This window comes from Fukomys damarensis, unplaced genomic scaffold, assembly GCF_012274545.1.
Source record: "Fukomys damarensis isolate Sample0158 unplaced genomic scaffold, DMR_v1.0_HiC HiC_scaffold_2, whole genome shotgun sequence".
NCBI classification, from domain to species: domain Eukaryota; kingdom Metazoa; phylum Chordata; class Mammalia; order Rodentia; family Bathyergidae; genus Fukomys; species Fukomys damarensis.
This window is the reverse complement of record NW_022900914.1, coordinates 9,608,373-9,622,147: the sequence shown is the minus strand read 5'-3', so window position 1 is coordinate 9,622,147 and position 13,775 is coordinate 9,608,373. Positions and strand designations below refer to the sequence as shown.

The window sequence follows — 13,775 nt, the reverse complement described above, 5'->3', positions numbered from 1 at the left end:
CAGGGCAATGTGGTTGAGCAGGGTGCCCCTGACTTGATATTTAGTTGCCTCTTGTCGATTGTGTGAAGGTGACAGAAGTTGTCAGTTTAAAAAGACTGCAAGATAGAGACAATGCCTATGTTAGAGAGCCCTAGGGGTAGTAAAGAAGACCAGGAAAGCAGCTCCCTGGAGTAAGAACCACTGCAGGTACCAGGCAGAGAGGGTTTGAATCCTGGTCCCGCCACTGACCAGCACCGAGGCCTTGGCAGAATACTTTACCCTGCAAACCCTCAGGTTCTGCATCTGTGAAATAGGGCTGATAGGCAGCCTCTTCACAGAAGTGTCGGGAGAATTAAATGAGGTACCACATGAAGAAGTCAAGGCAGTGCCCGGCACATGGGAAGCATCCATTGAGTTGTTTCTCCCATCGCCATCGAGAATGAATGAGTGCTTAGCAGAAAATATTGGTTGTTTTTCTTTTCCTCCTCTCAGCCCAACTGGCCTGATCTTGGTCACAGTGGCTATCAGATCACCTTCGAGGGCACTGTGAGTAAGTTGCTTATTTGAGCCTTGGTTTCCTCGTCAATAAATCTGAAGTTATTAGGGCAGCTACTGTAAGGACGAGACCTTTGTGAGGATTACGGGACTTAATTTTTCTCATTAGTAAAACATGAGAATCACCCTCTGCTCCATCACACAGAGTCCCTACACAGCACATGAGGGACGTTAAACATGGAGGCACTGCCGTGTATCTAGGAAGGGTTATGATCAGCCCTGGAACGAAGCCTGCAGGACACAAGTTCAGACCGTGTGGTCAACTTGAAGCATCCGCTTAGGCCACTTAGCCTCTTGTTGCCATAGTTTCAACTGTAATATGGATATACAAATCCCACTCCTTCCCTACCACCCGAGGAGCCCCAAGGCTTCAGGAAAAGCAGGGCCAGAAACTCAGGGCCATCAGAATTATGCTCATTTTGGTTACTCCTAAGCTGTCCTCGCCGAGATTTCCTTCGTAAGCGCCTTTCTGACCAATTCATACTCAGAACTGCCTCTTCTCTTACACTGCCAACTGACGTATGCTTGGGAAAAGCAAAATCATGGCAACATTACAAGGCAAAAATTTACAGCAGCAAATCAATGACTTTTCCCTCCTCCCTGAAGAGGCTTTGTATGACCCACTTTTCCTATCAGAGTAAATGGAAAGCTACTTGGGAGCTTCATAGTTTCACAGTGGTGTTGAGAGCTGGGAGAACATTAGGGAATCTAAGATTTAAACCACAGGAATCCTAGGAACTACATGGAAAAGTGAGATCTGTATTATTCTGGGAGAAAAATAGGATTGAGCAAAAGGATCTTTCCATTTTTCTTTTGTCTGGCGGGGTATGGCATATACTTGTTCTCAGACCTGGCAGCAAATCCCAAGAGGCACCCAAGGCTCTGAAATCCAGCAGAACAAAGAGCCTGGGACCAGGAAAGCTGCCCGCTTGCTCCTGGGGACCAGCCACTCACTGCCTATGGGCCACAGCACAGAGATCTCTGTGCTTCCTTGTAGTTCCCAGGGGCCCTGCAGCCCTGATGCACCACTGCGGGGACCTCCATCCCCATGCAGCGTGAGCACCCGAGTCACGGCTCACACAAACTTTGCATCCAAGGTGGTGATCGAGCTGCACACCCACCCCCGCCCCATGAGAGAGGGTCACAGCCAGCACCCCCTGTAGAGAGACCCGGGAAGAATCCAGGACTCAGACACAGGGCTGCCCTTTCTAGGTTGCTGCTCTCCCTGTGAGATAGGAAGGACACAGGGCAGAGCCCACATGAGGATGGGAAGGAGACGGTCAGATGAGGCAAAGCATAGCTAAATAACAGAGTGGTTGTCCCTAATTACTGGGGGAATTGGAGGGGGGACACTCCCAGATTTGCGTCTGACAGCCAAGAATACCCCCCAAGAGACCAGCCCAGCCTCTGAACCTCAGGCTCCTCGCGCAGACCAAGCCCCAGGCCTTGGGCCAGGAACCCCACTCCAGGCCACACCCCCCTCTCTGGCCCCCACCCCCCTGGGAGCCCCGGCTCACTCAGCACGGGCTCCTGCCACAGCCTGGTTGAGGAAGGCTCCAGCACTCTTTTCTGTACCGATGCCGGTGGAGAAGCCCTTCAGGGAAGGATTGAACTCCCGCAGGATGTCTGGAAATGTAGAGACGTGGTTAGTAGCTACTCTAAAGTGATCTTCAAGCGCCTTTGACGAGTGTCCCTGGATGCTGGGGACAACGCAGAGTCCCCATTCTTCAGTTCACCCAGTGTGGAAATAAAATGCTTAGCAGGCGGATGCCTCACCATAGGGCAGCATACAGTAGGCACCTAATAAGTGCCGCACGCGCTTCAGTTAGGCGATTTTTCTCATGCATTTTTTTCCTTTTTCTAAATATATAAAGCTATATCCAGATATAATTGATACCATAAAGTACATCAATTTAGAAGCACACAGTTTGATAGCTTTTAAGTATATTCGTAGCTATACAACCATCACTACAGTAACATTTACTTTTAATAATTATTTATTATTTTTATTCGCTCTTTCTCTGTGGTGCAGGAGATTGAACCCACAGCCTTACAGTGAGCTACATCCCCAGTCCCTCTCTGTAAAATTTTGAGGCAGGATCTTGGAAGCTGTTAAGTTGCCGAGGCTGGGTTCAAAGTCCTGCCTCAGCCTCCCAGAGTGCCAGATCACAGGTATGTGCTACCACACCCAGTGCATGGTCACCTTTACCCGTTCTTTTCCCCAGAATCCTGTACCCATCAGCAGTCAGTCCACGTTCTTGTCACTTGCTTTCTACCTCTAAAGATTTGCTTACTCTGAATGTTTTATGTAAACGAAATCATGCTGAGTATGCTTTTGTTGTGACTGGTACCTTTCACCTAGCATGTTTTCAAATTCACTCGTGTTGTAGCACACGTATTTTGGTTCTTGCTTTGTGGTACCGGGGATCGAACTCGGGCCCTTGTGCTTACCAGGCACGCAGCAGGGCCACTGAGCCAAATCCCCGGTCCCATATTTTATTTCTTTTCATTGCTCAGTAACAGTGCACTGCACAGATGAACCACATTTTATTTATCTGTTCTTCAGCTGGTAAGCATTGGGTTGTTTCTACTTTTTGGAAGTTATGAGTAATGGTGCTATGTATTTGTCTACAAGTTTTTGTGTGGATGTTTTTGGATATATACATAATAGTAGAATTTCTGGATCATATGGCAACTCTTATGCACTTTTTGAAGAGCTGTTGAGCCTTTTTCCCTAGACAGCTACACCACTGACATCCCTACTAGCGGAGTGTGAGTGCATCTTCCCAGCACTTATTACCTGCCTTATTATTACTGGTGATTGTGAAGAAACATCTCATTGCAGCTTTGATTTGTGCTGGGGGTTACTGAAGTCTAGCATCTCTCATACTGGCCATCTGTCTCCTAGGGAGCAATGTTATTCAGGTCCTTCACTCATGTTTAATTATGCTGTCTTTTTGCAATTCAGTTCCTTATAGTTTCGATATATAAGTTTCTTATTGGCTATATGATTGGGCCGGGGATTTAGCTCAGTGGTTCTGCCACCTGCCTTGCAAGTACAAGGTCCTGAGTTTGATCTCCGGTACAAAAACAAACAAACAAACAAAATTAGATATATGATTAACTATATTTTCTCTCACTCTCTGGGCTGCTGTTATTTTCCTGATGATATTCTTTAAAGAATCATATATATTTTTTCCCCCTTTGGTATTTCTGGTAGCACATCTAAAAAGACTTTAACCAAGGTCCTAAAGATTTGCTCCTATTTTTCTTCTAAGAGTTAGTTTTAGCTCTTATATTTAGGTCTCTGATCCATTTTCAATTATGGGATGAGGCAGGAACATAACTTTATTCTCTTGCATGTGACTGTCTGGTTGTCCAGCTGTCATTTGTCCAAGACTATTGTTTCCCCCATTAATTGGTTTTGGCCTCTTTGTTGAAAATGAGTCAATCATAAATATAAAGGGTCATTTCGGACTCTCAGTTCTATGTGATTGACCTCTGTGCCTATCCTTAGGCCAGAGACACATTATCTTGATTAATATAGCTTTACAGTAAGCTTTGCAATTGGAAGCATGAGTAGGAATCCTCTGAATTTTTCTCAAGATTGTTTTGTCTGTTCTGGGTTCCTTGAGCTTCCTCATAAATTTTAGGGTTACCTTACCAATTTCTGCTACAAATTCAGATGTAATGAATCTGTATATTAATTTGGGAAACACCACCATCTTATAAAAGTTAAATCTTCTGACCCACTATGTAGCCCATGCTGGCCTCAAACTCATGGCTATCCTTCTGCCTCAGGCTCCTGAGTGCTGGGATCCCAGGAGTGAGCCACCATGGCTGGCATGTCTTTAATTACTATCAGCAATATTTTGTGATCTTAAGAATTTAAGTGATGTGCTTTTTTGTTAAATTTATTCCTAAGCATTTTATTATTCTGATGCTATTATAAATGGAATTATTTTCTTAATTTCATTTTCAGCTCATTCATTGTTAATGCATAGAAATACAATTGATTTTTTCTATATTATGAATTCTGTAAATTTGGTGAAGTGACTTATCAGGTCTAATAATTTCAGTTGATAGAGAAAATCATCTACAAGTGGAGGTAGCTTTATTCCTTTTTTGCTTTCCCTTTCAGTGTTCTGGCCTAACTGGAACCTCCAGGATCCTGCTGCATAGTGGGGGGAAGGAAACATGTCCTTGTCTTTCCTGAACTCAGAGGAGGGGGCACTTATTCACCTCCCACAAGGAAACATGTTGGCTGTGGGCTTTTAACCAATGCTTATCAGACTGAGGACTTTTTTTTTTTCCGTTCCTACTGTATTGTGTGTTTTCATTTTGAAGCAGTTATTAGATTTCATTAACTGCCTTTTCTGGCCCATTTAAATGATCGTGTGGCTTTTGTCCTTTACCCTACTTATATAGTATATAACATTAGTTGACGTTCATGTTTTTTTTTAACTTTGTATTCCTGGTCTAAGGAATACTTGGTAATGGGGTCCAATCTTTTTATCAATTACTGAATTTTACTTTGGTAGTATTTGAGGATCTATATTCATAACAGATTAATCTGTAGTTTTCTTTTAGTATTGAGGTAAAACTCTTTAGAATGAGCCGGGAAGTATGCCTTCTTATTTTGGGAGTTTGTGATGACTGGTAATTGTTACTGTTTGGTAGAAGAACTTGGCTAGGGGAGGCTAGGAAGTTTACTAATTTAATATCTTTATCATTATATATCTATTCCAATCCATGTTACTGGGGATTGAATCCAGAGGAACACTGAGCTGTATCTCCAGCCCTTTTTATTTTTAAAATTTTGATACAGGGTCTTGCTAAGTTTCTCATACTGGGCTTAAACTTGTGATCCTGCCTCAGCCTCCCAAGTAGGTGAGATTACAGGCATGTGACATCATCCCCAGCTATTTCTTATTGATTTCATTTCAGTGGTTTCTCTCTTTTTGGGATCCATTTTGCCCATTTCATCTAAGTTGTTTCATTTATTGGCCTTTACCACACTGGATCTACACTTAACCTTTCATTTTTCCATGTCCACAGCTTGGCTAATCTGTATAAATCCAAAGGCCTCACATACCCTTCAATAAACAATTATGAACTGAATTAGGATTAACTGGAATATCAGAAAATGGAGTTTAGACTGGCTAGGAAAGTTGTTCAGCATCACACAGCCCCTGAGAATGGAACCCTAGGTTAGAACCCTGACGTCTCAGCTCCCGTCCCACAGGCCATCTACCAGGGTGGGGAAGGGACAGGCTGGTGGCCATCAGGACTGTGGGGTCTCACTCCATCAAGCAGAATGAATGCTCTCTAGAACCAAGCACCACTGCCTGACACGGATGGGACTCATTCCTGCAGCTCTGAGGGCATTGTACTGAGGGATGAAAAATTTGTCTGATATTTCAAAAGAACCGTGAAATCGGGGCTATCTGAAAATGGAATGGTTTGCCCCGGGAGGCGGTAGATTCCCCATTACTGGAAGAATCAAGCACAGGCAATCCAGCTGTTTGGCAGGAAATGTCACAGAGATGAATTCCACACTGGACAGCAAGAACTTGCTGGTACATGCAGCGATCTCTGCCAAGAACATTCCGTTCCCTTCCCCTACCTGGTGGAATCCAGCTCTTGAAGCTTCTTTTCGGGAGACAGTGTTCACAGTCTTCCCACTTACCTTCCCTGAGCTTTCTGCATGGCTGTAATTACCACTTCTTGGGTCCATGTTTAGTAAGCCCTGCCCCTGGAGACACTTACGTGATGTCATCAGGGCATTGTTTTATTTTCCAAGCAACCAGCACTGGATTAGATGGAACAGGGTGCTGGGCAGAGATTCTGTCCTGAGCTCTACATCTTCACAAATTTTGAACACATTTTCACACAGTTACCTCCCCCTGTATATATATATTTCTTTCTTTCTTGGTACTGGGGATCGAACTTGGGCCCTTGTACTTGTAAGGCAGGCGGCAGAACCACTGAGCTAAATCCACGGCCCTCCCCCTGTATATTTGGCCCATACAATCAAACGGTTTTTACATCTTTAGCAAAGGGTCTAAATGGCCACTGCTGCCTAGGGCTAAGTGTGTCAGGGGCTCCACCTGAGGGGGTGACACTGTCTCAGTTGTTAGTAAATCGCTATGGTGGAATAGCTTGAGCCAGATGATTTCCAAACAACTTGTCCACAGTAACGGCCTGGGAATGAGAAGACCCATATGCTAGGCTATCTCAAAGCCAAGTTCATCACACACATAAAAGCATCCCAAACTATATCTTAACATCAGAGGAGCTTATTTATAGCTCTTGTGTGCGGAACTAGAAATAAAAAGGACAGGGAGTACTTGTGGCATAGAACTGTACCAATTTAAATACAACACAATTTGCCAATAACCAAAACAGACAGCACATGTTAAGTTGAATCAGTTCTGCCTATGGGGAGATTAAGCTTCCCTATCATCAAAGTCTTGGTGACTTAAAATTCAAATAATTTCTTAGCACCTAAAGGTATACAAGAAAGGGATGCATATATACCAGAAAAGTTAACGAGAGTGAGACCAACTAAATTCCTCTCGGACAAAATGATTGGCCAGAAGATTTTAAGGGGAAAGAGTTCAATGTCAACATTTATTGCAGTTGTATGTTAAGATGCACGTGTACTGAGGAAAATAAAGGGATGAGAGCTGGGGACGGTGGCGCACGCCCGTAATCCCAGCTATTTGGGAGCCCTCGTGAGGAAGGCCAGCCTGAGGAATGTTGCAAGACCCTGTCTCAAATAAAATAATCAAAAGAGCTAGGGATGTAGCTCAGTGTCCCTTGGGTTCAATCCCCAGTAATGGGGGGAAAGAAGTTTAATAAAACCAGGCCCTTTTGAGAATGCGAGGAAAAAAAAATCCCAAAAGGCTCCTGCTGATGTAAGGAAAACGTTGTGGGCCCCCAAATGGGGCTACGTTTGAAAACCCTGAACAAGGTAACTCCGTGGCTGGCAGCTGTGACGCGCTGAACACAATGTCGTGTGCAGTGACGTCTAAGTAGCCCGCTGCCTCGGTTCATGGACGCCTCCCAGATGTGAGCTCTGTTCAGAATGACAGCCATAAGCCTTTTCTTTTGTTGTGAATCTTTTTTAGTGACTTGCACTAAGGTTTCGTCTGAGCTCTTTCCCCCTTTCTTCCTTCCTTGGACAAGGACAGATTCTCTCACCATCACCACCACAGCGCCCACGGCCCCCACCCCACATTTAATCCGCTCAGGGAGCCACGTATAGCTTCAAGGAAGCAGCGCCCCCTACTGCACGCAGCTGTCCCCTGCAGCCTGCGCCAGGTGCGCGCGCACCCAGGCAGCCCTGCGCACTCACTGGGCAGCGTGGTCATCGTGCTGATGTTTTGATCACCGCCGATGCTGTTTGTGGGAACCGAGAAAGAAAACGGAGGGTTAGAATGTCAGCGATGGCGAAGCACCTCAGACTCGAACAAGACAAATTTCCCTATCAATGGCCCAGGATTGCCCTTTCCCACCTGATCTTTTGGTCCAAGAACTGAAAAGCAAACCAAAATACCACCCCTTCCCTCTCTACCTGTACATTGGAGCCTTCCAACAAAAACAAAAACACCACCCAAAAAGGGCGGGTGGTGGGTAAACCATCATGGGTATCTTTCTTTTCATTTTTTCTTTTCCTTTGAATGACCTTGACCTTGGGGCAGGGAACTAAGTCTCCCTCGCACTCTGCCTTCCAAAGCCCTGTGATCGGCCCCTCCCCTTCAGCCACTGTGACTATGCGTTATCACTAGTAGTGAAAATAGTTTTTTAAAAATTTCTTTTTGGCCTGCTCTTTCTCCTGTTTGGCTAGGAAAAGCCATTTTCAAAAGGGCATCTTCTAGAGGGTTACCTATCCCCCAGCCAATGCTAGAACTCCAGAGAAATAAAAGGTAAATGAGTTTCTAGGAGTGAAAATATTCAACTGGAGTTGGCAGGAGCCTGCTTTTCTACAACCCTCTGCTCTGTGCCAACCTGACCGAGAATACCTACAACAGTGATGGTGAACCGTCTAGAACTTTCAATAACAACAAACTCCTGGCAGCGCGAGTGCCATTGGTTCGCCACCACTGACCTAAAATGTTTCCAAAATGTTGGGGGTTTAATTCTGGGCAGCGGCATGCGAGTAGATACCAGGATTCTCCTCTCACTCAGGCTAAAGCTGTATGAGATGGAGACACCACACACCAGGCAGAGGAAATACCAAAGGTACCCGAGTCAGCCTTTCCACACACTGCAGAGTCCCGACCCTGCAGCTAGCTTGGAGCAGTAGCTGGATCATAAATGGAGCAGGAATCAGCCTGCATGAAGCCACATGTGCATGACAGGAGGGTGCACTGGATTGGGGTCCGGAACCATCTGCTCTGCTGCCTGTTCTTTTAACATCTGGCTCTGTGACCTTGGCCAGGCTTCTTGCCCCCGCAGTCTTCTTCCTCTGTAAAATGCATGCCTTCCAATCCTGATGCCAGTGAGCACCTAGATCTGCCACTGGGGTATGCCCTTGAACTCTCTCTCATCCCGGGTCAGTTCCCAGGCAGTATTATTTTCTCTGTGTCCAAGATGAGGAGACAAGCTCAGAGAAACAGAGTAACTTGCCCAGGGTCACCCAGAGCTGGGCAACTGGGCTCAGATACACCACCGGTACCGAAGGCCCTGGCTCCTTGAGAGATTACACCACACAGGGCGAAATGGGAAGGAGAGCAGCACTTCCAGCCCAAATGTTTGCGTACTTTCACCCCCAAACTCCTCCTGGTTGGCTCTCACCTCCTGTTTTGGAGAATGAAGTGGTCTGGGGAAGCTAAGTACCTTTCTCAAACTGAACCTGGAAGTTGATCATGGAAAAGAACTAGCGGCCCGCCCCCTGCTGGAGGCATAATTGTAGAGCAGGTTCAGGGAATCTCACCTCCAGGACAGGCCTCGGTACTGTGTTAAGATGTCCAGGACATTCCAAGGCTTGGAACCAGCGCCATTGCCTGCCTGAGAGGGAACAATAGCAGTGGGTTTCCCTTGTGTCCCGCCCTCCAGCCCCGCATCTGCCAGAAGATCCACGTCCTGGCCAGGACCCTGTGGGTGCCAAGTCAGTACATAAGAGACAACAGTAACTCCCACTGAGCCCTGCCTGGACCAGGACCAGGAGAAACCAGGCTGTGGCAGGGATTTTCAAAGAAACTTATTTCACGGCCCTGTTTCTCATTTTTAAAAGTTGTGACGCACATTATAAAAGGAGACATCTCATTATGCATTACATTGGTACAGTTTAAAAATAGGAATACCACAGAATTCTATGCACCTAGCACCTAGCTGAAGTGAGCATAGATAGGGCTTTTGTTTTTGAGACAGGTTCTCACTACACAGTCCAGGCTGGCCCGAACTTGACAGTTCTCTTGCCTCATCCTCTGGAGTGCTAGGGTTTTAGGTGAGCACCGCCATACTGTTTTGAGTCAAACTCTGCAGGCATACGGCCCTTGCCTAATGCCTGCTATTTCGATACAGAGTCCTTCCGAAGGTATGCCGATGACTGCCCCCCACTAGCCACATCCCACTCTATGGTGCCCAGGTCCTTTGCCACCTTCCAGGCACACCACGCTCAAAGATGCTGCTTCCTCAGGGAGTCCTGAGCAGCTGTGTGGTTCATGAGGATTTCTTGTCCTAAAAGCATCTTCCAGGAGACCAGGAGAGGGAACAGGACAGGATTAAGGTGAGCTGCACGTACCAGGGACCAGCCTACCAGACCTTCCTGGAAGGTCTCGAGCAGTAAGGCCTTCGGGGTGAGGGGCTGCTGAGGTCGTGGAAGAGGCCCCTATAGTCCAGGGATGGGACTCACTCTTAGGGCCACATCTCTGAGTTCTGCTGGCTGTAGCCCTTGCAGGCTGGGGAGGCAGGGACCTTCTTGTTGGAATGTAAGGAAAGTGAGATTCACCAGGTTTTGTCATGAGGGTTCTGAATGTGTGAATGTCACTGCGAATAGGGCTTAGACATGAAAGGTATCAGGCAGAGGACTGAGCTGGGGCCTGTGTCCTGTTGACCCAGGGATAGCAGCTTGGCTCTATGAGTGACTACAGAATAGGAATTTGTGTCTGGGAATCTCTGGGATCCCTGTGCAGGCTCTCTAAGGATCTCATTTTCTGATTGCTCTTTGTGAAATCTGGGGTGTCAGCATGGGGCACCCGTATAGGTGAGCTTGGTCACCTTTGGGGGGTCCCCACTCTTTCTTTCTGTACCACGGATTGAACTTGTGTCCTTGTGCTTGCGAGGCAGGCGGCAGAATCACTGAGCTACACCCCCGGCCCCTAGCTTTTCTAGGTGGATAAAACACAGCAGCAGATCTAGCCAACAAAGTCCCGCCACTGATGGGCTGGGTGATTTGTGGCAGGGGGCTTTCAATTCCAGCACTGGCAGTGGAACAAGTTGGGTAGCACGGAGGTGGGAGGACCCAAGAGGAAAGGACTGCTAGGTGCTAGGACAGCGGGAGTGGAAGGACCTGGGGCTCTAGACCTGATGAGGCAGCACTTAGCAGTGAGAAGCAAAGCCTCTCCCCGCCCACCCGCGCCTCCATGTTCTCATTCATCAAAATCCCCTCCCCTGCTCCTTTCTTTTATAATTGAAACTACTTACCGTGAGAGAGTCGCCCATGGCACCAATGACCTTGATGTCAGCTGGCTTTAGCCTGTGAACTGAGAACGCAAGCTGGAGTGAGTGAAAAATGGGTTCCAGGGGTGCCCTGGATCTACCTCCCCCCAAACCAATGAACACTGTCCAGCAGACTGGAGAAAGGTTCCGTTTCATTAGCAATGCACCCTGAGTGGAAGATATGAAAAGCCCATCACGTCACATCAGCTCAGCAGTCGCGGCCAGGGAGCTCATCTGCCAGTCTCCTCATTTTGATACTATTTGGGATAAAATATTCCATCATCCTATAAAAGATCAGCTCAGTTTCTCCAGAGTGAAAAGGGAAATACTTTTATACCAATGACAGTAACTGAGGTAAAAGTCACATAAAATAATTTAAGCTAAACAATTTAGTGAAAGCACAATGTTGTAAAACCATCACCACTGTCTTGTCCTAAACATTTTCACTACCCCAAAAGGAGACCCTCTGTCTACGAAGCAATCACTTCACATCCCCTTTGTCTCAGATCTTAGCAACTAGTCATCTACCTCCTGTCGCTATGGATTTGCTCATTCTGTGTATTTCCGATAAACAGATCATGACCTGTTCTACTCTACATAATGCTTTCAAAGTTCAACCATGCTGGAGCGCATGCCGGTATCTCCTTCCACCAGCGGAATGACACTGGATGAGTGGATGTGTCACATTTTTATCCATTTTTTTTTAAATCTCTTGGACTTAAGCATCTGCTGTGATGTGGTTACAAGACTTCAGAGCCCGAAAAACACGGCTAGAGGAGCAAAGTGGGGGATGATCTAGTGCTGGAAGGGTGAGTCCTCTGGGGGCGTGGCAGGGGAAGCGTCAGAACAGACCTTGGCGAGGAGGAGGTGTTGAATTAGTTCCCAGGAAATGGTGAGGGGAGGGAGGGAGGCAGGGAGGGGAGGGCAAGGCGAGTGATGGACGGAAGGCTGGACAGATGTGGTGTGTAGCAAAGCACATGATATCTGTAAAGCACAGCTGGTTGTACAGTCTGGCTTCCGGGGAGGGTGCAGGAAGGAGGTAACAGCAGCAGCAACCAAAAGCATCAGAAGTTAGGTTTGCGCCACAGGCCTTCCATGCCTGGCTGAGAAGTCTTGAGATCGGTGACTATTGCTGCATAGGTAGCTACACGCATACACTAGTCCTGTATCTCTCCGTCCCTTTTACCTGACACACGTGTCAACACGAATCCAAGTGCATGTCCAGAATGACGCCTACACTCCTCTGGGCCACAGGTAGTACAGTCCCTCGAGCCATAAGTTTACCTCTCACTGCTCAGGCCACCCTGACACAGCCACGGTCCCCACTTGTGCCTTCTGTTGTCCTTCGTGGTATAATGTGGTGCACTAAATTGTTAAAATAGCTGTCCTGCCCTGGCAGAAGTTTAATACAGTTTTCTCCAGGAAGTGGCCACCCAGGAGGAAGAAGCCTATACCTAGAGTGGGCCATTGCTTAAGATGGATAAACTGAAATCTGTCCTCGGGAGGCCTTCTTCATGGCTTTCTTTGCCAAGACAACCTATGGTACCTGCAGTGACTCACAGAAGTTACTTTCAGGACAAGTGGGCTCCGTATAACCCACAGCACTCAGAAACATGCAAATCACAGTTGACTAGTACTTCTAGGAAGCCATATGACACTCGGTAGAAAGGGTGCTCAGAGGGATCTCCAGGTCTTTGGAGACCTCTTGCCCACCTCTTTCCATGATGCCTGCACAGGGGGATCTGCCACCCCCACTGAACATTAGCTCTATTGGAAAAGTCCCTACCGCTTCCTACGAAAAGCAACAAACTGACACATACTTATGAATATGTTTGCAAGATACAATAGAGAGCGATCCTCGAACTTGAGCACACATCCATCTGCTGGGGAGCTTGTTAAAACACAGATGACTGGCCCTACTCTCAGAGCTTCTGATCCAGTAGGTCTAGGGTGGGTCCAAGAATTTGCATGTCTGACAAATTCCTAGGTCCTGCAGATGCTGCCCGTCCAGTTTGGGTACCCCATTTTAAGAACTGCTGAGAGAGACACCTTTTTATTTTTAAAGCTATGGCTGTAGTCTGTTCCTGCACTCGCAGATGAGAAGCCTGGAGCCGTTTCTCCTGCGTATATGCACAGACTGCCTTGAGTTCATACAGTGGACCCAATGTTGCAGAGTCTGATGGTGGATTTGCAGCTCTGCCTCCTTAGACTCTGGAGCCATGAGGTGTATGGGGTGTCTGTCCTGAGCCTTCCCCACTGCCTTGCATGTGCACAGACACGTGCGTGTGCACACACACTCACAACCTCCTTCCACATGATTATATCCTGCTTGGCCCCTCCCAGCTTCCCACAGCTATACTCTGTGGTTAGAGGAACAATATCAAATCATAAAGCCAGCTGCACACATTAGCACACGTTTACAGGGCTAAGCGTGAGGATGTTAAAATGACCCCTTCTGGGAGAAATCAGGCTATGGGTAAAAAAGGCAACCAAAATGGAAACTGATACCCCTCCCCTGCATTCCAGAGGGGTTTATTTTAGCTCCCAGTGATGACAGTCAATCACTACATTTT

At 47.0% G+C, this 13,775-nt stretch overlaps 1 protein-coding gene across 2 annotated transcripts in view; it reads right to left on the bottom strand.

The window, feature by feature from the left end:
* The window catches only part of Plb1 (phospholipase B1), a 126,761-nt gene that overhangs the window by 56,882 nt on the left and 56,104 nt on the right, over window positions 1–13,775 (bottom strand). For both annotated transcript variants that reach the window (XM_033763419.1, XM_010604704.3), the window contains exons 18-21: window positions 11,188–11,246; window positions 9,476–9,549; window positions 7,895–7,938; window positions 2,052–2,160 (exon numbers count right to left, since the gene is read on the bottom strand). In XM_033763419.1, the coding sequence (XP_033619310.1) occupies window positions 2,052–2,160; window positions 7,895–7,938; window positions 9,476–9,549; window positions 11,188–11,246 (286 nt within the window). The remainder of the gene's footprint in view (window positions 1–2,051; window positions 2,161–7,894; window positions 7,939–9,475; window positions 9,550–11,187; window positions 11,247–13,775) is intronic.